This window comes from Naegleria fowleri (genome assembly GCF_008403515.1).
Source record: "Naegleria fowleri strain ATCC 30894 chromosome Unknown tig9, whole genome shotgun sequence".
Lineage (NCBI taxonomy): Eukaryota > Heterolobosea > Eutetramitea > Acrasida > Naegleriidae > Naegleria > Naegleria fowleri.
In genome coordinates this window covers 153,808-175,178 of record NW_025407941.1, presented here as the reverse complement: position 1 = coordinate 175,178, position 21,371 = coordinate 153,808, and the positions used below count along the sequence as shown (strand labels likewise).

Here is a 21,371-nt window from a genome sequence, read left to right as displayed (position 1 = left end):
CTGTGGTTCACATCTCTGACTAGTTAATTGCATCACGCCAGTTTGTTGCTGTAACAATCAGAATATTTGCTAGAATTAAAGTATGAGCATAAATTAGAAGAAATGAAGAGAGAAATTAGTGCCCTTTCAATGGAACAAAAAAAGCAAAAAAAAAGGTGATGCATGCTCCATTCACATTCACAAATATCTAATACATCCATGTACAGTTCATGTTGCTGCTTTCATCATGATGTATTCTCTTCTGACATTTAACATGATAATTCGAGTTGAAAAAATGTCCAAACTCACGTCATTGTTTTTCATCTTTGTGACCATTGCCATTGCTGTTTATTTGGCACCTCGTTCACTCTTCTTCAAGGACAGATTCGAAAAGTTTCGATCTACTGAATATGTGAAGAAATTTAGAGAATTTGATTTCATCATTGTTGGAGCGTAGGTTCACTTTATTTTCATCAATTGAATTTAAGAAACCTAATGTTTGATTTGGATCGATCTCGATGATCCTTGGATTGATCATGACCATCAAATTATATTAATAATAATAATTATTATTCATTCATTTTCACAGTGGAACTGCTGGAAGTGTTCTCGGACATCGATTGTCTCAACATGCCAATAATTACTCCGTGCTGATTCTCGAAGCAGGATCATCCAATAATTATCCTCTCGGTGAGTATCAGCAACATCAATCTCATTCACATGTAACAACAACATCATCATTCTGAAATGATGTCGTTGTTGTCACTGACACACTATTATTTCACCAAACGTAATGTCATTACCATTTATTTCACATATTGATCAACTCTCTATTCACACCTGACATTTTTCAAAATTAATAATTATGCTCACAGCCATTCACTTTCCATTAGGTTTTGGTAAATTAACCATGAACAACACATTGGATTGGGCCTACGAAACTACTCCCAATCCTCAACTTAGAAATCGAACCATTTACATGCCTCGAGGACGTGTTGTTGGAGGTTGTTCGAGTGTGAATGCCAATCTCTATATTCGTGGTCATCCATTAGATTATGAAGAATGGAATGCATTGCTGAGAGAAGTCAACAATTCAACAACAACAGCATTGAATGAAAAGTTGACCATGGATTGGTCTTACAGTGACATGTTGAACTATTTCAAAAAGAATGAAAAAATCCTTTCTGAGAATGCAAATATGAAATATCACGGAAAAGAGGGTCGATTGAAAGTGAGACGATTGAAACCATTGATGGATCAGGCACGTCAACAGTTAGGTTTTGATTTAAATCATGTCGTGATGGAATCATTGAGTCAATCCATGAATATTCCACATCGAGAGGACCCTAATGCACTCACTCCTGAAGAAGAACAATTATTGGAAAAAGGTGAAGGACACAAAATTTTGGAAAGCATTTCCTTTCATCATCAAACCATTGATGAGAATGGAAGAAGACATTCCATGGCTGAGGCCTATTTAGACGAAGAGACTCTTCAGAGAGGAAATATTCATGTGAGAACGAATAGTTTGGTGAGAAGAATTTTGTTTGAAGAGAAAGAATTGATAGGACAAAAGAAAGCAATTGGAGTGGAATATTTGAATGAATTGACAGGTGAAGTGGTGAGTGTGAGAGCGAGACGTGAAGTCATTGTAAGTGCTGGAGCAATTGGATCTCCTCAGGTAAGTGGAGGATGATGAAGAATGATTTATTAGATATTCACAACAAGGAATTTAATGATATATTCCATTATTTGTGAATATGAATATATTAATTTCAAATGCATTTGGATACTATTACTCCCTCAATTGACCTTATTCACATGTCACACCTTCTCTGTGACAGTTATTGACCGTTTCTGGAATTGCTGACAAGTATCTCTTGCAAAAATTGGACATTCCTCTCGTGAGTCACATTCCAGGAGTAGGTCAAAACTTGCAAGATCACAATCTCGGTGCAGTGATTGCCAAACTCAAAAAAGGTGTCAAATCTCTCCATTCCTATGAAAGTATTCTCAATTTATTGCAATACTTTGCAGGATCTTCTTTTGAATTTTTGAAATCAGAATGGGCTCAAAAACTCTTCCCTAATGCAGTTCCTGAAAGTTGGAAACTTTTCACAGTGGCTGCTCCTCACATTCAAGGTTTTTTCCGATCGAGTTATGCCAAACAAAATAATGAACCGTTTGATTTGCAAATTGTGGCCGTTCCTGGATTCTTTGTTCATCACTCCTCCATCGAGTACCCTGGAGAGGATGGTGTGAGTGTGGGAATAGTCGGATTGAAACCTAAGGCTCGTGGTCATGTCGAAGTGATCTCTAAGGACATTAAGGTTCCTCCACTAATTCATGGAAATTATTTGGGACATGAACATGATGTCAATGTGTTGGTGGAGGGTGTTCGTGAATTGCAAAAAGCATTCAAAACTGAACCTTTGAATCAATTGATTGAGAGCTACATTTTCTGTGATCCAGATGAATTCAAAACTCCACAACAAGTGAGGGAATGTATCACCAATATGTACACAACTTTGTATCATCCCACTTCGACATGCAAGATGGGAAGAAGTGATGATCCACAAGCAGTGGTCGATGCTCGTCTCAGAGTGCGTGGTGTAAGTGGATTGCGAGTGGTCGATGCCAGTGTCATGCCAAGTGTGGTGAGAGGAAATACCAATGCACCAGTGGCTGCCATTGCTGAAAAGGCAGCTGATATGATTTTAGCGGATCAAAGAAGAACCTAAACTTGTGAAAGTAATAAACACTTCCATATTCATCGTATTCAGAATGGTGTTTGGTTCGCTCAGAAAAAATCAATTTCTAGTGTCGAGTACTTGATGAACAACATAAGGTCCCAATCCAGATTCACAGTGATTCATCTTTAAGAAAAACAGCCAGTCCGCATGGTCATTTCCTCCAAGTTGCTCTTTGGCTGTCCTAATTCCCAAATTCCAGCCGATCAAGAATAATATTCAATTTTTCTTTTTCAATGTGACAATCATTACCTTGGGATTCTAGACAATAAAAGGAAGCACAGATTTCAGTGTGAACTGAGCCTCTCCAATATAGTTCTGACCTTTCTAACAGTTATTTCTAGATTTTTCTTGGATTTGTGACACTGTTGAGCTGTGAAACTTAAAATGTTGTTCCATCTCCTTTAACATTTGTGACATAAATGGAACCCCTAAATAACGAAACGATTCCATCCTTACTCAAATTACATCGATTAATCGAGTAATAAAAATAAATGGACATATTTGTTCTCTAAGCGTTTCATGAAAAGTGGCATTGAATTTGTATGTATGATCGAATTACATATTGTTCTTTTCTTGAAATTATTGAGTTTCTCTTTCGCTATGGATAAAATACAAAGTGGAATGTCGTCAACGTAAATCTAAAAACTGAACAATTGGGTCCATGCCTGGGAGAGGTCCTTCTCTTTGAGAGCTTCATGATCATTGTTGTCCTTGTTGTTTTTCCTTCTTCATTTTTTCTATTTATGAATTTCCGACTTGTCCTTCATCCTGTCAAGTGTTGTGAATTCTAGTCATGTTGAATTTTAAAAAAAAATGCGTGTGGAGTCATTGCTCCATATGTGTAAGCAATTAGGAGACGAGGAACCTGCCTCTCATCTCTCTGTTCCAACTGTCAAATCAATTTTTGTGGATTTCATGGTAAAAAACATTTGGTTCGATATCCTCAACATGAATTAAAGTCTCTTGTTGAAAATCACTCCAACATGTCCTCATCATGATCAGAGTCCAATGAATATTTATTGTCGGACCTCTGTGAAGCTTTGATTTGTGCTTGTTGTGCATTTAGTAAAACTCATAAAGGACATTGTTGTGAATTGATTGAAGAGATTGCTGAACAGGAGAGAAGTTGGCTCAAACAACATGTCTCTTTGTTGGAGAAGGATATTTCAGAATGGGTTCAAGAGCATTCCTGTGATGAAAAGATGTTACGTTATGAATTGGAAGAAATTGAAAAGAAAAAAATGGAACTGAAGCAACAAGTGAAATCATTTTGTGAGAATGCAAAGCAAATGATTGACAAGAGAGGTCAAGAATTAAATGACCAGATTTGTGAATTGTGTCGAGAAGGAACTGATTCGATTCGAAGTATATTAAAGTTTAAGGAGATTCAAGCAGATATGAAAGAATCATTTGAAAACATTCATTCACTTGGAGCCTATGCATTGATAGAAGCAAAAATCACAAAGTTTATTCGAGTTCAAAGAGATTTCAACGAATTGAAACATAATTTTTCTGAAAATGTAAAAACGCTTCATCTGGTTCAGGTGCATGGCCTTGATGAGGGAATTAAGGATTTAGAAATCGAAGTGTCAAACATTGGAAATGTTTTGAGAGAACCTTCGAGAATATTATCAGTCCGTTTTTCAAATTTAGGCACAGAAGGACCGAATGGACCCACAAGTGTTGACACTTATTACTCAGATCAGCCCGATCTAAACGGAAAAGTGACACTTGTCAATGGCATTCAACAATGGACAGTACCATTTGATGGCCGTTTTCTCATTACTGCTGCTGGAGCAGCTGGAGGATCAAATCCATACAACAACTCCATTCGTGCTGGATACGGAGCTGAAGTGAGTGGTGTTTTCCAACTCAACAAAGGAACAGTGGAATGTTCATTCATTATCTTTCGAAAGAAGTTTTACTTGTCATTGATCATATATAGGAGGCTCGTTTGTAGTCGTTTCGAACACGAATACTCCCTTACTTGTGGCTGCTGGAGGAAATGGATGTAATTGGGCAAGTTGGCAAACAAACGGACCTGGTGGAAGAGGAACCAATGTGGATGAGAAATGCAAAGTGCTTCCATGTGCATGAATGAATGGGCATACAATTTATGTGCCTTTTTCATCTCTACTACCTCACTAATAATAAACTGCAATGATGAACACTGCGTTTACCTCACTAATGAATGCAAGAAACACTTAATTAGAAGAAATGGAATGGAAGGTGTGTGAGTGTTTCTTTCCACATTAAGAAAAAAATGTCTTCCAACAACATCACAGAGGAGGTTCACAACGAATGGAAAACTGTATGGATGAGCTTTATGGCAGGAGCATCGTCCTCTCTATTAACCTATGCGTTCCGAAAATTTTGGAATTCTACCATTCACAGTGATGATTTAAATGCTGCCAAAACAGGAGCGATCGTTGCCTCCTCCACAGCCGATCGACGCAAGCAAATCAAGAAGGAATTGATCATAATTTCAAAAGTTGGAATTTATGGAGGAGTGTTGTGGTCGACTCGATCCTTCGTGACTCAATTCCTAATGCCTGTTCGTGATCGATCCGTGTCGACTCAAACCTCCATGTACGTTCATGTACTGGCAGGCAGTGTGAGTGGTGCCATGGAGAGGCTTGTGGCTTACTTGTGTGGAGATACTCTCTCATTCCAAACCATGGGTAGACTCATCGGAAGAAGTACTTTGAGTTATGCTCTTTATCGTTGGTTGAGTTCTCGTCAAGTCTTGCAACACATTTTGGTATCTAGTGTGGTTAGTGTGGGAGAGAATAATGGATCGTCAACTTCACCAACAACAACACGAGAGGTCTCACACTGGTTGGGCCACTTTCTGACGGCAGCTGTTATTTCGATTGGAACTCATTTGTGTTGTAATTTTGCGTCGTATCGTTCGAGTGCTCATTATTTGAATTATTTCAATTTGCTCAGGGAAGGTATTGCTGGAGGCATTGTTTACACGAGCTATGAAATGGTTTTAGATGAGCTCAAGGAAATGAAGAATGCACGAATCACCAGTATGTCGTCTCAATAAACAACCATCATCACCACGTGTCAGACTGGAAACCATATGATGTGGCAAGCGCACAATCTGAAGCGAAGGACCCATCGTGAAGAGTTGTAATCGAAGATGACGATTAAAAAGACGTGTACAACAAGATCCTTTTGTCATCATTGAGTAATTATAAAAACTCGTCGACACAAAGACAAGGTGAATTTATCTTCATTATGAAAACAGGTCTCCAATATTAAGTATTCCTGAAAACAGCACAACGCCACGTGTAGGTTGCTACTCTCGCTTCCAAAAACCTTATCAAAAAATGAATCCACAACAATTTTACAATCCCCTTCTTCATCAACAGCAATCAGCACAGCAGCAAAATGTTCGATCTCCACCCTCTCCTCATCAAAATATGATGATGATGAATCAACCACCTCAAGTGGGAGGTGGATTCTATCATCCATCTTCATCATCTATGGTCCAATCATCTCCTACCACCAATACTGGAGGATTTTATAATCCTACATCATCAAGCCAAACACCAACCACTACAACCGGAGGAGGATTTTATGATCCTACAATGCCTACAGGTGGATATGGAAATTATGGCACCACAGGCCTATATCAAACAACTTCCATCACTCCACCAACAACAACATCTTCACAGTTTTACAATCCTGCTCTTCAATCCGGTATTTCGGGAACCAAGAATGTAGGCCCTCCTCCAACAGAACTCAAATTTGGAGGTGAAGCTCTTCATGGTGCTCTCACTCAGCAGCAGCAGCATGGTACTGTGCTCCCTCCAAGCACAGGTGCTATTCCTCCAGGAACCACTCAGTCAACATTGGGTACCACTTCAGCGGCGATTCCTTCCATTCAACATCCAGAGACTGCCTTTGAACAAGGACAAAACTACAGCGTGCAAGATGTTATTTCTCATATGGGCACTCTCACATTGAACCCACAACAAAATGCTCCTTATGTGAATATAATGCCAAATAATATGCCACAACCAAAGGAAGCTGGAGAGCTATTGACTGCTCACATCTCAGGTCAGCCCGATGTTTCTCCTCTCTATCAAGCCCATTACAATCTCTATAAAAGTATCTACGTAAATGATACCAAAACAGCAGCAGAAGTATTCAAATCACTTCAAAGCGACGAAAACACAATGAAAATGTCGTGTAATGCAGTTCCACAAAGTTTAGATCTTCTTAACCGATATGGATTACCTTTTGGTTGTGTATTGAAGCCTTTCCATCTCAAAGAAGTACCCACTATCGGAGGAAACTTGATTATTCGTTGTAATAATTGCAGAACCTACATCAACCCATTTGTTCAATTCATTGAATTCGGAAATAAGTGGCAATGTAACGTTTGTAAGCAAATCAATGAAGTTCCAAAAAGATACTACAGCCCAACCGATATGAATGGGGTGAGACAGGACTTTTTTGAAAGACCCGAACTCACAAATGGTGTCTATGAGTATTTGGCTCCTCAAGAATACATGTCTCGACCTCCACAGCCACCTGCATATTTATTCTTAATAGATTCAAGTTTCAATAGTATTAATGGAGGTTTGTTCCAAGCATCTGTAAAGGCTATTAAGAATTGTTTGAAAGGTTTGAAGGAGCAATCGCCAAGAACAATGATTGGTATTGTTTGCTTTGATAGCAAGATTCACTTTTTCAACTTGAGATCAACTCTTACTCAACCCCAACAATTAGTTGTTGGTGAACTGAACGAATCACTTCTCCCATTGCCAAACGATTTACTTGTTAATTTGGAAGAGAGTTATAATTTAGTGGAAATTTTGTTGGACAAGCTTGAGGTCATGTTTAGAGGATCTACCAGTGTCGAGTGCTGTTTAGGATCTGCCCTTAATGCTGCAGGTAGATTAATTGGAAGATTTGGTGGAAAGGTTTCTATTTTCCTTTCTCAATTACCAACAATTGGACCAAACAAGCTTACCAACCGCGAGAGTTTAAATGACTATGGAAATGATAAGACCGAAGCAAAACTTTTGCAACCAGTAGATAACAGCTATAGAGATTTTGCTCTCCTTTTCAATAAGGACCAAATTTGTTGTGACTTGTATTGTTATGCCATTCCCGAATCTACACACTCATTCTTGGATATTGCAACACTTTCTAGTCTCTCCAAATTCACTGGAGGTTCCTGCAAACTGTATGAATATCCTGATCAATTAAGCCACCAATTAGCTGCAGATTTGAAACAATGCTTGATCGATGAGTTGACTGGATTTGAAAGCGTCATGAGAATCAGAGTGAGCAGTGGTATGAAAATTGTGAACTTCTTTGGTAACTTCTTCATCAGAGGACATGACTTAATGGCCCTACCAAATATTTCAGGAACTCAAACCTTCGGCTTCCAAATGGTTCACACTGGTGCCATGCTCTCCACACCAAACGTCAGTGTTCAGGTTGCTGTTCTCTATACCTCAGAACAAGGACAAAGAAAGATTCGTGTTTGCAATTTACTCTTACCAATTACTAATTCATTGTCTGTTCTTTACAACAGCACTCAACCAACAGGTATGATTAACTTGATGGGTAAAATTTTAGCTGCCGACTTGGCAAAGGAAGGAGTCACTAATTCAAGATCCACTCTCATTGATAAGTGGCTCAAATCAGCTGTGACCAGTTATAAGAGTGTTGCAAATGTTGGCATTGGTATGGGATTAACTTTGCCCGTTTCCCTTCAATATTTACCTCTTTTTGTATGTGGCCTCAGCAAAACTAATATGTTGTTAGGAGGAAAGGAAGTGAGAGCAGACAACAGAATAGCATCTTCTTTATATCTCACCTCGTGTACTGTTCAACAATCAATATTACTGTCTCATCCTTTGTTGATTTCAGTTACTGATCTACTTGCTGATGAAACCGCAGATACTGATTCAGATAAGCCAAAGGTTTTGAAATTGTTCCCTCTCTCCAGAAAACTTATCAACCCAGAAGACGGATGCTATTTACTGTGTGATGGTATGGCAATTTATTTGTGGCTAGGAAGAAAGCAATGGGATACTGACAGAGAAAAATTCTTTGATTTGGTCTATGAGTTGAATTACAATAGATTCACCTTGCAAGCCGATCAAAATGAGGAGTTGCCATTTGGTGACGATCCACTTCTTGCCAAAGTTTTTGACTTGTGTGAATTATTTAGAATTCAACTCAAAACAGAAATGCCAATTCGAATTGCAAATACCAATATCACTGGTCAACCAAGCAGTGACAAATTGAAGAAGGTACTTTTCACTGATTTCCATAGAACATTCTTGAAAAAGCTTGCCGAAGACAAGACGCTGCCTGTCACCATGTCCTACTCAGACTTGGTAACTTATTTGAGCAAGTAAATTGTTCTTGTGGATAGAAATGACGAAAGCAAGTGAGAATTTTTCAAGATTGCCTCACCATTAGATTTACACTAATAATATTAATAATAACAGAACGTCATTATTCATTAATTTGGGTTGTTCTATTTCTTTTCCGAATATGACAACAATCTTTGAAAATGAATCAATAACCATTTACTTAGTTTTTCGTATTGCTTCAATCTAGACAGGGATTATTTACAGGTACTGCTCTAGATCTACTTCATTGAAACCTCATGTGTTGTGAAGTGATGATTACATGAATTGTTCCATATTTTCCTCAGATTGTTTTAACCTTCTTTGTTTTAACCTTCTTTGCATTCTTCTTTGTATTGGGTTCCTCTTCTTCCTCTTCAGCAGCCTTATCCTCACCCAAACATTGACTCAATTTTCTCTTCTTATCTTGCTCTTCAATGTCATGAACTCCTTCCAACAAAATCTTTGGAATCTTATCAATGGCATGTCCTGTTGTGAGAACCTTCATAAATTCCTCTTTCGTAATCTTTCCATCCTTATTTTCATCACAATCACTCATCCATTCTTTCAACAATTCTTCTGATTGCAAATACTCTTCCAATTTTTGCAAGGATTGTTTAATCTTGTTCATTACAGATGAATTCAAATCTTTGAGAAGTTCTTTGGCTTCCTTTTCACTCAAAATTCCATCCTTATTGGTGTCTGCTTCGTTCCACAACTTTTCAGCTTCTTCAATGGAGAGACCAGATTGTAATTTCTCGAGAGAGAGATCCTTGACGACGGTGAGAAGTTTGTTTTGTGTAATGCCCATATTGATGATGGTTGGGGTTCAGGGTTGTAAAGAATTGCGTTCAATGAAAGGTAAGGACGAAGATGCGTTTCACAATAATGTTGTGATGCCAAGTGCCGGTGCCAATAGTAAAACTGAAAAAGCAATGGTTCAACAGTGATCGACGGTTTTTTTTTGAAAATGCAATTAGTGGCGTTTGACAGCAGATGTTGTTTGTCCGAGTTTGGCTCTTCAAAATGCGAGAAGTGCCAATCTATCATCATGAGAGATAGAATCATCAGATCGATCTCTGTTTGAAGAAACAATTAAGATGCAACGAACATGAAAGATCACATGCAATCTTCACTAAGGTGAAAAAATCATTCGACCTCGTACTATATTTTCAACCTCTCGTCCATCGTGTTTTTTACTGATCTAATAACTCTAGATAAATAGTTGTTAGAAGAAAAAAATGATACAAACACCTCACAATAACTCGCAGCAATATACAAGCATAAAAATACGTACCCTTGTTAGTCATAACCATCAACTCGTCCACTCAACCCCAAAGCAAAAGCTCTTTTGACGATGAAAACCCATTTGTATTCCCTCAAACTTCAAAGAACGCTCGGGATAATTTGATTTACAACGGTACAGAAACAGAGTATGACGAGTCTATGATCAAGATGTTTAATACTGCTGTGAATAAAATGAAAGAAACTAATAAAACACGGATCTCGATAAATAAATGGTCCAAATTCGATAAGCTGTGAATTCAAATAAAAATCTTCGAATCCTTAATGCTTCTCAGCGCTTTTTAGATCATTTTCTAAAGAACAGGGTAACTTGTTTTGAACACCCAAACCCGGAAAAAAATACAGGGCCACCCTGCTGCAGTTCGTTGTTCGTTGCGAGCGAGTTGTTCGCAAAAATCTATTCTCCCAGAATCAAGGGATGTCTTTTTGTATTGATTCACGATCACCATTTTTGCTGTCAGAAGCACCATCTTCATCGTTCGCATTATTTTCTTTGTAATACTTCCCTATCAATTCGACGATAATCTTTGTGTTGGACGGTTTATCACACTCTTCTTTATACTCATCAAACCTGTTCAAAACTACATCTACAGAAATAGTGTCAATTTTTTTGCACGTCATTCCAGCCGCAAAAACCAATGAAGTAATACTTTTTGCCCATGTGAAACCCCACCCTCACCAACCCACGAATGTGACCCTCCATTTGTCTTCTGCTCTGTATACGTTACTGTGGTTCTTATGTTGTAGTGTATCACCTACACACATGGGTGATAAATGTTTCTGTGACCATTTCGGGATTTCATTGTAACTGAAAAAGTTTTCAAACCAACTTAAAAAATGTCCAATTCAAGAAGAACCCGACTCGAGGAAGAACAAGAATTTGATCGGAGCTTGGAACGAGTGGATGATCATCAAACAACACCAACATCTGGATTGGATGCTCATCATCATTATGATCGTTCTACAACAGCAAATTTAGAAGGTCAAGCCTTTGTTAATAAACGATGGGTCGGATGTTTGGTCTTTGGATTGGCTTGTGTGATGATTGCCATCATGATCATTGTGGTATTTGTATTTTCCATACAAGCCTCGTTAAAGGATTCCTATGATTCAAAATATTCAAGCTCCTTGATGCAAATTTCTACTCTTGATACAAGTAATACAGCCTTGATGGTGGAAGTATACTCTGTCGGAGCGAGAAGAAGAATGTTGTTGAATTACATGTCATCTTCCAGTGATAAAAAATCAGCAAAAAGAAAACCACTAAAGGGACAAATGCATTTGGAAACAGGTTTATTGGGAAATACAAAACCTACCTTGTTATTTGTAAATCCATTCCCAGAGAGTTGTTTAGGAGCTTTTGTTCCAGTCATTCATGAACTAATGGTTGATTTCAAAATTAATTGTGTGAATTTACGAGGTTTTGGAAATACTCGACAAGCCATGAACAGTAATGGTGGGCACATTGGTGCCAATCAGACAACCTTATTCACAAATATGGCTAAAGAATTAGCATCCATTGTAGAAAAACAACAACCTGAAGAGTCTATCATTTTGATTGGACAAGAATTTTCTGGAACAATTATTTATTTAATGTTACAAGAAAAGGGAAAGGAATGGGTTGATGACCATTTGGAAGGAGTTATTCTATTGAACAGTCCACACCCTAAAATATTTACAGATCTATTGAAATCCAACTCAAAACAACAACAATTGTTTAAACCTATATTGACGTTTTCAACTTTAAGTCAGTGGGCTTCAATTTACTATGACGATGGAAAGAATGAAACTGAACTTGCCAAATTTGCAAAAAGTGAATGGAGTGAATCTGGTCACTTTACCATTATCAAACAATATTTATCTAGCAATTTTAAGGAATCAGTAGGTGAAAATATGACCTTTTCTTTTCCAACCAACATGAAAACAGATTTAGAAGATTTGTTAAAAGGAGACAAAATTCTTGTCATATCTTCGAGTGATCATCCATACTATGTATATCCTGAAAATATTTTACCTCTGGAGGATAGCGTCACCACCAAAGAGGTCAAGGGTGGAATTTGGTATGCAAGAAATAACCCATTGGAGATGGCAGAAATTGTTAGAAACTTTGTCTTTAAAATCATTTCTGAAGATGCAAAAGATGATTAAAACCAATATTTCAATAAAAATGTAAATTACAATAGTAACTTTGTTGAATTGGTTGTTACATTTGCATCCTCTCTTTCAATTAAGCTAAGAATCCGATTGATAGAAATTGTTGAATAAATATGCCTTACGTTTGAACGTTGATGTTAGTTTTTAGAATACAGAAACAGATATTGGAGTCAATTTATTAAGGTGCAATAAATAATAATAATGTGTGTCACAAATGATGATTCACCACATACACAATAAAAAAAAACTCTTTCAATTAATAGAAGCCACCACCGCCATATGGAGGATAACCTGGTTGACCATAAGGTGGGTATCCTTGAGGTGGAGGAACTCCTGTTTGATAGGTTGTAGTAGTGTATGTTGTTGATTGTTGCATTGGCATTGGTTGCATTGGCTGCATTGGAACACCATAAGAAGGATAAGAAGTAGTCATGGTTGGAGTATAACCAGTCACACCATAAGTTTGCATCATTGGTGGTTGAACCATCATTCCTTGTGACATCATGGGTTGAGTCATTACAGGTTGGGTCATCATGGGTTGAGTCATCATGGGTTGAGTCATCATTGGTTGTCCGACTAAACCAAAATCTTGAGCCAACAATTCTGTTGAATAATTTCATCCATTTGCCAACAGTTGGCCAAAATGCACAAAATTTTCTCTTATTGAGGCAAATTTGTCATGAATGTTCAAAACTTACCAACAGTAAGGGTTCCTTGTCTAGCACCCATCAAGTTCAAATTCATTCGTTCTGGAACTCCTCTTCTGAGAGTATTGAGTTGAACAATGGCAGATCCGAGAGAGTCATCCTTGGTGATCAAGTCTTTATCATACACATCAAAGGTTACAGAGTCTTTCATTGGATCCATCTAATCATGAATATATATATTTCATGCAGGGATGAGAGATTTACAACCACAGTGAATCAATCATGATGAAACATTTGAAATTTAAATCCATCACGTGAACTCGAATGAAACTTACGACCATCAAAGTGAATTGTTCACCCCAGAAAGGATTATTTGTTCCACGTCTTTAAATTTTAAATCATCATCGGCCATGAATTGGATCAAGGTCGTAGTTGAGTTCACGACGAAGAATCACCCAAAGAAAGGAGTTATTCATTGTCCATGATGATCATGAATATAATATAATATTGAAGAAGAATATAAATTATCGTTCATGAATGGGAACATGATATAGATTGCCGTATGGTTCATTAAATGGTCATGTAACGGCTTTCTTAACGATGATTGATTTGAACCACTTACCTTGTTTGAGTTCTATGTCTAGTACCTCCCATACGCACAATAACATAGGGATCGGAGGTTCCACTCAAATCCTTTGGGGTCAAGTTACTAGCATTCACGACAGTTACAATGAGAGTAGGCATGAGGAGGAGGCTGCTGAAGAGGGTGAAGAAAGGTCGTGATTATTTTTCTTTTTGGAAGAAGTCAAGGAATTGGACGGGAGCTTATTCTTAGAACAACCGGAAGAATGATATCGATTTGGGTGATACACATGGAAATGAGCAAGATGATGAAGTCTTTTTGCTCTCCAAGAATTGAAACTCCCTGATCACATCAAGTTCATGCTTGAAATTGAAAAAAAAAGCATGACACGAAAGAAACCACTTTATAATACCAACCCTTCTTTTACCCGTTCACCATCCTCCTCCTCCTGCATCAGCACCCAACGAGATCAACACCACCACGAGTGCGAACTCATTGAAATTCTTAACTCCTTCGGTATTAAAACTCGAGTCGATCATGATTTTATGAACTCGGATCACGTCAGTAATTTTCAAACCATGGCGGCCATGCAGAATACATTACCGACCACTCGAGTGGATTACCTTCTTGCCGAGCATTTCAGGAAGGATCAAACACAATTGGCCACTTGTTTCACCTGTGAATCGAGTAGTGCTTGTTCCGATGATCGATTTGATACCATTGTTGTTCGAGTCATAGTGTTTTTCAAGAACTTTAAAGAAGATGTGAAACATTTACCGCAACACTGCTGCAATCCTTATCAAGTTCTGAATTCTGTGGTGTCTATTGTGGATGTGGATCACGAGAGAAAACATGTGTATATTCGAGTGAAAAGAAGTTTGCCACTCGAAGTGAATGCTTCAAAGGGTCGTCCATGGTCACAACATGAGCCAAAGAGTCGTAGAAACATTCCAATCGAAGAGTGGGAACACGAAGATGGTACACCACGCTCGCAATATGCTTACTACATGATGGGACGAGTCGATAACAAGAGTTGTTTCTTAATGAATTTTGACAAGTATGACTTTATTGCGGAAGATGAACAATTTAACCATTTCACATCCATCAATGACATTTATCAAGCAAGTACACTGTACAACAAGTGTAACAAAATGACAAAACATGGAAAAAGAACTGGCCAATCGAAAGGAAGTAATGTGAAACGTGTGTTCTTTTCTACATATTTTGTATCTGGTGCAAAAGATCCTTACCATCGTTTTTGTTTTAAGAAAACGTTAAGGAGTAGATATACAGGCTCAGAAATAGAAAAGAATGTCGAATTACGAAATGGAATTACTGCCTCTCAGCATGTTTATAGGCATTGCATAGGAAAGGTGGATTTAGGATTATACGAAATGGAATTGAAAAATTGGAGTTGGTACAGAACTCACCATTTACTCAATTGTTTGGAACCAGAAATTATTCACCTTGTGAATAATTCTTGTTAGAGAGTTTTTTCAGTGTGATCATGCTGGATAGGCTATTTCTTGTCACTCATTACAGAGATGCGAATGAATGAGTTGTAAAAGTAGTAGTAGTGGTCATGATATTTTGTTGAGAAAAGAGGGGTGTTGAGAACAACGTTGTTCACCCCTCTCTGTTTGATCTCTATGTCCTACTTTATTATTTCATAACCCAATTACTGTTAAACCTTAAACCTCAAAGACAATTCAGTTGAGTTGTTGCATGAACACTGCATCAGGAACGAAAAATTAAAAATAACTCTTTTTTCATCTGAAAAAAATACACCAAACGATCAACAATGTCCCGCTACGACAGAGCCATCACAGTCTTCTCGCCAAATGGCCATCTCTTCCAAGTCGAATATGCCATGGAAGCTGTGAGAAAGGGAAGTACAGCAGTGGGAGTGAAAGGAAATAATGTTATTGTTTTAGCTGTTGAAAGAAAGGCAGCTGCAAAATTGCAAGAAACTCGTTCCGTACGAAAGATTGTGAAAATAGATGATCATTGTGCTTTGGCATTTGCCGGATTAACAGCAGATGCTCGTGTTTTGATCAACAAGGCTAGATTACACGCTCAAAGTTATGCTTTACAATTTGAAGATCAAGTTTCAATTGATTACATTACACGATACATTGCTCAAGTTCAACAGAAATACACTCAAAGTGGTGGTGTTCGTCCATTCGGTATTAGTACAATTATTGCAGGATTTGAACCAAATGGAACACCAACACTTTCTCAAACGGACCCATCCGGAACATTCTCATCTTGGAAGGCCAACACTTGTGGAAGAAACTCAAAAACCGTAAAAGAATTTCTTGAAAAGAATTATGATAATGACATTTTTGGAACAGAGGGTCCTGCTGATGATGAATCTAGGGCTGTTAAGCTTGCCATCAAGGCTCTTCTTGAAGTCGTAGAAAGTGGAGGTAAAAATATTGAGGTTGCTGTCTTAAAGTACAAGGAACCTCTTCGCTTTTTGACTGACGAGGAAGTTGGAGCCTATGTTGACGACATTGAAAAGCAAAAGAAACTTGAGGAAGAGAGTAAGAAACAAAAGAAGGACAGGTCACAACAACAGCAATAATGACATTTGGTGATGAAAATGTACAAAATTTTAATAATATTATTTTATTGTATCATACGAGACATTTTTCCAATGTTTTTTGGGAAGTTGTAAAGAGTTATTGAGCCGGTATTGATCTAGTGTTGGATAGGGTGCAACGTGACGTCAGCAATCAGCATCATGTTATGCTGTTTTTCTCCACTCTTGCCTTCGATCATGCATCAGTTTAACAAGTACATATGACCTATAACTGTTAACACGACTCCTATGAATCATGATCTGCGACGGTGTTGTTGTCGCTTGCAAATGTTGTCACTTCGTCGCCTGTGGTTACTGTAAAAGGTTCCACTTGATTCTTATTATTTTCAGCGTCCTCCTCAGAGTCATCCAATGCCAAGGTTCCATCCTTATTGAAATAGAGTTTGTATCGTATTCCACTCACTCTTGTAAAGTTTCTCATTGCAATAATTCCAAATATATATTCCAAAGCATAGAAAATGAGTTGAATTGAACAAATGATATAATCCAAAGGTGTGATATTGGGTTGGTAAATAAAAAAGTAAATGTACAATAAGGGTTGAATGGTCGATAAAATCATGAAAGCAAAAACTCGAGGAACCTTTTCTTTCAAATCTCCAGAGTATCCAATGAGTAATCTGGGAAACTCAATGACTGTCCACACCACAATTACCACAGAAAATATAATGGTATTAGTTGAGGTTATTGTGAAGTTTTTTTGTTTGAAAATATGCAACACTACTGTGACTAACAGCCACGTCACGGAATAAAAAGTATGAAAATAAATAAGCATGGCTAAAGGAAGATCTGAATTAATTTCAATTACTGAATATTTTATCGAACAAATACAAAAACAATTAAAATTGATTTCTCGAAATTGTTGCAAATAAAAACCTACAATTTTCGTCTTGTGGAGCAAGAAACGTTCCCCTGTTTCTCATTGCCTCTCCATTTTCTTTTCCAGGTTGATGAAGAATTTGATGATAGAATGAGGTCGGAGCAGTTCCAGGTCTCAGCAGATTGCTGATTTTTGCTTTTGATTTTCTCATGCTCATTTTCGAAGGAGAAAATATGGAGGATGATATCGGTCTTGTATCCTCGCTATCAGTTGCATTCAACATTTTGGATAATGATGATTCGACTATTCCGAAACACAAAGTTGAAAGTGTCTTCCTGTCTTTCCAATTTTTTTTGTAGATTTGACCGCCAAATCATTTCGTTCCTCGAAATTGTTTCAAATATTTCAACGTGAGAGCCGTTCAAGCGCATTCAAAACAGAGCATATGCATTTAAAGGGTATAATGTTTCTTTTCATTGACCAAAAGGCTGTCCTTCCTTTAAAGACATTTCTCTAAATTATGAAATGACGCGTGATATTATTACTTAATTTATGAATTGAGTCTTTCATCCTTTGATAGGCCAACTCTTGTTGTTTACTCTTCATGTGTTTTAATTTTCAATGAACAAGATCCTTTCATTCCATTTGCTCTTTGATTCTTTCAGAATTCATGTGATCAAGAGCAAAAGGTCAATTGACAACAACATTATTGTTTATGGAGAATTGTCGATTTCTGGTGACAAATCCCCGAGTGCTCTTCTCACAGACGCCAACCTTATGCCATCCTTCTTGGAATTTCAAAGTTTTTTCTCTTCAAAAAAAAGGCACGAAAACTACCCGCTCTGCCTTTCTGTGTTTTTCATTATCAACCAACTTGGAGTTGTTCTCATCAAGTGGACGAATCAGATTAGCAATTCATTGAAATCAATTGTATAGTTGTTGTTGTTGCCTCTTCAATTCTTGGAACCCCACGAAACCCGACGAGAAAATAGCGGTTATCTTCATAAAAAGAGAAAAGCCTTACTTCAAAAACATTTTGGTTTCAATCAGAATTGAAGTTTTCAATATCGTGTCTTCTCTCTTGAGTCTCGTCATTCGGTGGCCACCTGCGTAAAGATTTCAACCGACGACTCTATTTATATGCCTTCACAACAACAGTTGTATGGTAATGCTCTGTATTTGCAACGACATTCTCAAATCAATTTAGCAGCACTCTCTCAAAATAATATTTACAACGTTTGCCTTCCATCCTCACACGTCCGTAAACAAAATCAGCAACACTTCATCAAAAACAATCAAGTCAAATTCAAGCAGCACCGCCATCATCAACAAACACTACAAACACCCACAAAATGAAAGTATTCCTTGCAGAAGAAGGAACTCTTCTGCTGGACACCATCCAACAAGCGCACAATTTGCAACCAACGACAACTCCTTCATCAGCAACAACACCAATTGCCTCCTCCGAATCTTCTTTAACAAGCAACAGTAATATTAGCAACCACCATCAACAAACACCATTATCTTCATCCCCTTCCCTTTCATCTTTACACACGATACATCAATTAAAACAATTTTTGGAGAAAGTCGCAGGCATTGCCCTCGAAAACCAAATTTTGTTGGATTCAAAAGGAGCTAAAGTGGACAATGAACAACATGTGAGCGATATTGAAGATGAAGAGGAACAAATCTATTTATTTGATAGAATGTCCTTTTCTTCAAAGACCAAATCACAATCCTTACTAAAAATTATTTCCGATGAATATGCACTGTTGGAGTCAAGAGAAGTTACTGTTTTTAATCTCCCTGACGACGTTCAAAAGAAGATCAAGAATAATGAGCTTTACAGATATGTTCAACAATTTTATACGCAATTAACGTTAGCAGAGGTAGGTTCTAGAAACTAAATTGTTAAAATTATTTAATTTTTATTTAATGATTTGTGATGATGTTCGAAATTGCAACGATGATAACTAAAATCTATTTCATACGAATTAATATTGAACAATATTGAATGCGAACACTAATAATACTGGACAAACAATGAACCAACTCAGAATATTGTTAAATCAAGCGAAAATAGAGTACGCTACTGTATTACTAAACTAGAGCAGATGCGGGCTCAAAATGACTCTATCGGCGTAGCACTTCTCAACCTCGATGGCCACACGAAAAGTAGCTCTGCATCCTTAAAGAAGTTCAAAGAAAGGTAAGTCTAAGAAAAAAGGGCACTCTCATCTAGGAGGGTTCAACAACGTGTTTTACATGATTTATTTGAAATCTTTTACATTAGATTTGACAAAATTGAGTCAAAATATGTGGACTTATTGCAAACTTTGGATGAAGATATTGAAAAGGTACGTACCTTTATTGAAATTCCTTATTCTCCTAATGTCGATTATTCATGACTTGTTTTTCTGTTGATTTCTTTTCAGCTGGGAACGATTGAACTTCATCCATCACTGCAAACTCAAAACAAAAAGTCGCTTCAGGACTGTATTCCTATTCAACAAATTAAACTTTGGGGAAACAAGTGTTTACAGGAACTGAACAGTTTCAAAGAAAAAGTGATTTTCACACTATCCGTCTCGCAGCAAATTGATCGAGATGTGGACACTCAATTACTTCTCGTTGTTCCACCAGTCAAGTAAGTATTGAAATTCACTCAAATGAAGGTATTCACCTAATACCAATACATACACAATATTATTTATGAATGATAGTTTTTCAATGTTATCCAAGTTATGTACAGAATCGGAAAACATTGTAAATACTCAAAGAGAACTTGTAAATAATATCAATCGCAATTTTCAATCCCTCCTACAGATGGCATCTAAATCTGATAATCAAAATAAGGATGTGACTGTTATTGTACAGCTTGTAGATACTCACCAAAATTATTTGAACCAATTGAGAGAGCATGAGAATACTTTAAAATCGACCTGTGAGAAGATTGCACAGTCGAAAATAATTTTGACTAAATACCAATTGGAGAAGTTGAAAGTAATTTCAACCATTCAGTACAATATCCTTAAGCTGAATAAGAAAATGCAAACATTTGTTAGCATTCTAAAGAATATCATGACAAAGTTCCACCATGTATCTATACCCAAATATCTGCCTGGAGCCTATTACATGTCTCTTTTAGAGATTATGAGAAGAAAGGCCTACATTAGAAAATTTGATTCGGAAGTTGTAAAAGCTTCAGAAATTCTTTCAGACCTCAGAGAGGAAGAAATTAGGAACCGTAAAAACTTTTTCAGAGCCTTTGGCAAGTTTCTTCCACCTCAATTGTTCGACAAAATCAACGAGTTACCGGCAAGTGTCGATGAAATTTGGAGTTTACTCAGTGCTCACTCCCTCAATGAAACCTCTAAACTTCCAAATATTTCTGCATTTGATGAAAGCATGGAAAATGTTATCAAGATGGACGAAATTGAAAAGACTTTCAATGACGCCATGTACTTTGGAGATACTGGCTCGAACAAACTTGATTTTAGGCTTTACAGCAAATATTTGGATCAAAACAATTTAATGCCTACCAACACAGGTTTCAATATAATGAGCGATAAATCAGCTATGGTTGCTTCGTCCCTGACTACATTGGATTTGGAGAGATTAAGCATGACAGAAAGCGACAATTTGGAACATCATCAAGGATCATCCTCAAGCAGCTCGCCCAGGTCGTTCAAACTTCGGGCAAATTTGGACGAATTCGAAGCCATGGAGAAACAATTGTCATCTGCCTTGAACAAGATGCAACAAACACCACGAATTCACCATGTACAGACCGATTCACCATCAGACTTGGAACAATTACGTGAGGAAAATCAACTGCTCAAACAACAAATATTGCAGCTGCAAAAAGAAAATGAGCTACTCAAATCCAATATGAAGCAATAAAGTGGATATTGGAAGTTATCTCTTGTTCCCTAGTTGAGAACGAGTTAATTAAATGATGTGAATTTAAACTCTGTTGTTCCAGCGTGCGCAAAAGGAAAAGACAAATGGTCCAGACTATGGAGGCTTGTATTTCTTAGCGGACAATTCAATTTTAAAAATTAATTATTATTATTATTATTGTGATTAGAATATCCAATTGATCCATCACGGTAAAAGTACTTTATTACTCGTGATTAAAA

At 37.3% G+C, this 21,371-nt stretch overlaps 11 protein-coding genes across 11 annotated transcripts; 8 read left to right on the top strand and 3 right to left on the bottom strand.

Moving 5' to 3' along the window:
- Window positions 1–274: 274 nt before the first annotated feature.
- Window positions 275–2,720, top strand: FDP41_011268 (uncharacterized protein; the record flags this gene model as incomplete). Its single annotated transcript, XM_044701657.1, has 4 exons — window positions 275–432; window positions 569–669; window positions 855–1,660; window positions 1,824–2,720. The coding sequence occupies 4 exons, from the start codon at window positions 275–277 to the stop codon at window positions 2,718–2,720; spliced, it is 1,962 nt and encodes a 653-aa protein (XP_044567051.1).
- A 1,253-nt stretch (window positions 2,721–3,973) lies between these two features.
- Window positions 3,974–4,747, top strand: FDP41_011267 (uncharacterized protein; the record flags this gene model as incomplete). The annotated part of the gene is made up of 1 exon (XM_044701656.1): window positions 3,974–4,747. One exon carries the CDS (start codon window positions 3,974–3,976, stop codon window positions 4,745–4,747), a length of 774 nt encoding a protein of 257 aa, XP_044567050.1.
- Window positions 4,748–4,995: 248 nt separating this feature from the next.
- Window positions 4,996–5,784, top strand: FDP41_011266 (uncharacterized protein; the record flags this gene model as incomplete). Its single annotated transcript, XM_044701655.1, has 1 exon — window positions 4,996–5,784. One exon carries the CDS (start codon window positions 4,996–4,998, stop codon window positions 5,782–5,784), a length of 789 nt encoding a protein of 262 aa, XP_044567049.1.
- Window positions 5,785–6,070: 286 nt separating this feature from the next.
- FDP41_011265 (uncharacterized protein) lies at window positions 6,071–9,124 on the top strand (the record flags this gene model as incomplete). Its single annotated transcript, XM_044701654.1, has 1 exon — window positions 6,071–9,124. One exon carries the CDS (start codon window positions 6,071–6,073, stop codon window positions 9,122–9,124), a length of 3,054 nt encoding a protein of 1,017 aa, XP_044567048.1.
- A 298-nt stretch (window positions 9,125–9,422) lies between these two features.
- FDP41_011264 (uncharacterized protein) lies at window positions 9,423–9,929 on the bottom strand (the record flags this gene model as incomplete). Its single annotated transcript, XM_044701653.1, has 1 exon — window positions 9,423–9,929. One exon carries the CDS (start codon window positions 9,927–9,929, stop codon window positions 9,423–9,425), a length of 507 nt encoding a protein of 168 aa, XP_044567047.1.
- Window positions 9,930–11,260: 1,331 nt separating this feature from the next.
- On the top strand, window positions 11,261–12,571 carry FDP41_011263 (uncharacterized protein; the record flags this gene model as incomplete). Its single annotated transcript, XM_044701652.1, has 1 exon — window positions 11,261–12,571. One exon carries the CDS (start codon window positions 11,261–11,263, stop codon window positions 12,569–12,571), a length of 1,311 nt encoding a protein of 436 aa, XP_044567046.1.
- A 262-nt stretch (window positions 12,572–12,833) lies between these two features.
- On the bottom strand, window positions 12,834–13,968 carry FDP41_011262 (uncharacterized protein; the record flags this gene model as incomplete). Its single annotated transcript, XM_044701651.1, has 4 exons — window positions 12,834–13,180; window positions 13,276–13,444; window positions 13,560–13,608; window positions 13,847–13,968. The coding sequence occupies 4 exons, from the start codon at window positions 13,966–13,968 to the stop codon at window positions 12,834–12,836; spliced, it is 687 nt and encodes a 228-aa protein (XP_044567045.1).
- A 222-nt stretch (window positions 13,969–14,190) lies between these two features.
- Window positions 14,191–15,294, top strand: FDP41_011261 (uncharacterized protein; the record flags this gene model as incomplete). Its single annotated transcript, XM_044701650.1, has 1 exon — window positions 14,191–15,294. One exon carries the CDS (start codon window positions 14,191–14,193, stop codon window positions 15,292–15,294), a length of 1,104 nt encoding a protein of 367 aa, XP_044567044.1.
- A 314-nt stretch (window positions 15,295–15,608) lies between these two features.
- FDP41_011260 (uncharacterized protein) lies at window positions 15,609–16,394 on the top strand (the record flags this gene model as incomplete). The annotated part of the gene is made up of 1 exon (XM_044701649.1): window positions 15,609–16,394. One exon carries the CDS (start codon window positions 15,609–15,611, stop codon window positions 16,392–16,394), a length of 786 nt encoding a protein of 261 aa, XP_044567043.1.
- A 244-nt stretch (window positions 16,395–16,638) lies between these two features.
- FDP41_011259 (uncharacterized protein) lies at window positions 16,639–17,512 on the bottom strand (the record flags this gene model as incomplete). Its single annotated transcript, XM_044701647.1, has 2 exons — window positions 16,639–17,216; window positions 17,290–17,512. The coding sequence occupies 2 exons, from the start codon at window positions 17,510–17,512 to the stop codon at window positions 16,639–16,641; spliced, it is 801 nt and encodes a 266-aa protein (XP_044567042.1).
- A 1,069-nt stretch (window positions 17,513–18,581) lies between these two features.
- FDP41_011258 (uncharacterized protein) lies at window positions 18,582–21,132 on the top strand (the record flags this gene model as incomplete). Its single annotated transcript, XM_044701646.1, has 5 exons — window positions 18,582–19,118; window positions 19,287–19,438; window positions 19,523–19,586; window positions 19,665–19,876; window positions 19,953–21,132. 5 exons carry the CDS (start codon window positions 18,582–18,584, stop codon window positions 21,130–21,132), a joined length of 2,145 nt encoding a protein of 714 aa, XP_044567041.1.
- Between the last annotated feature and the right edge of the window lie 239 nt (window positions 21,133–21,371).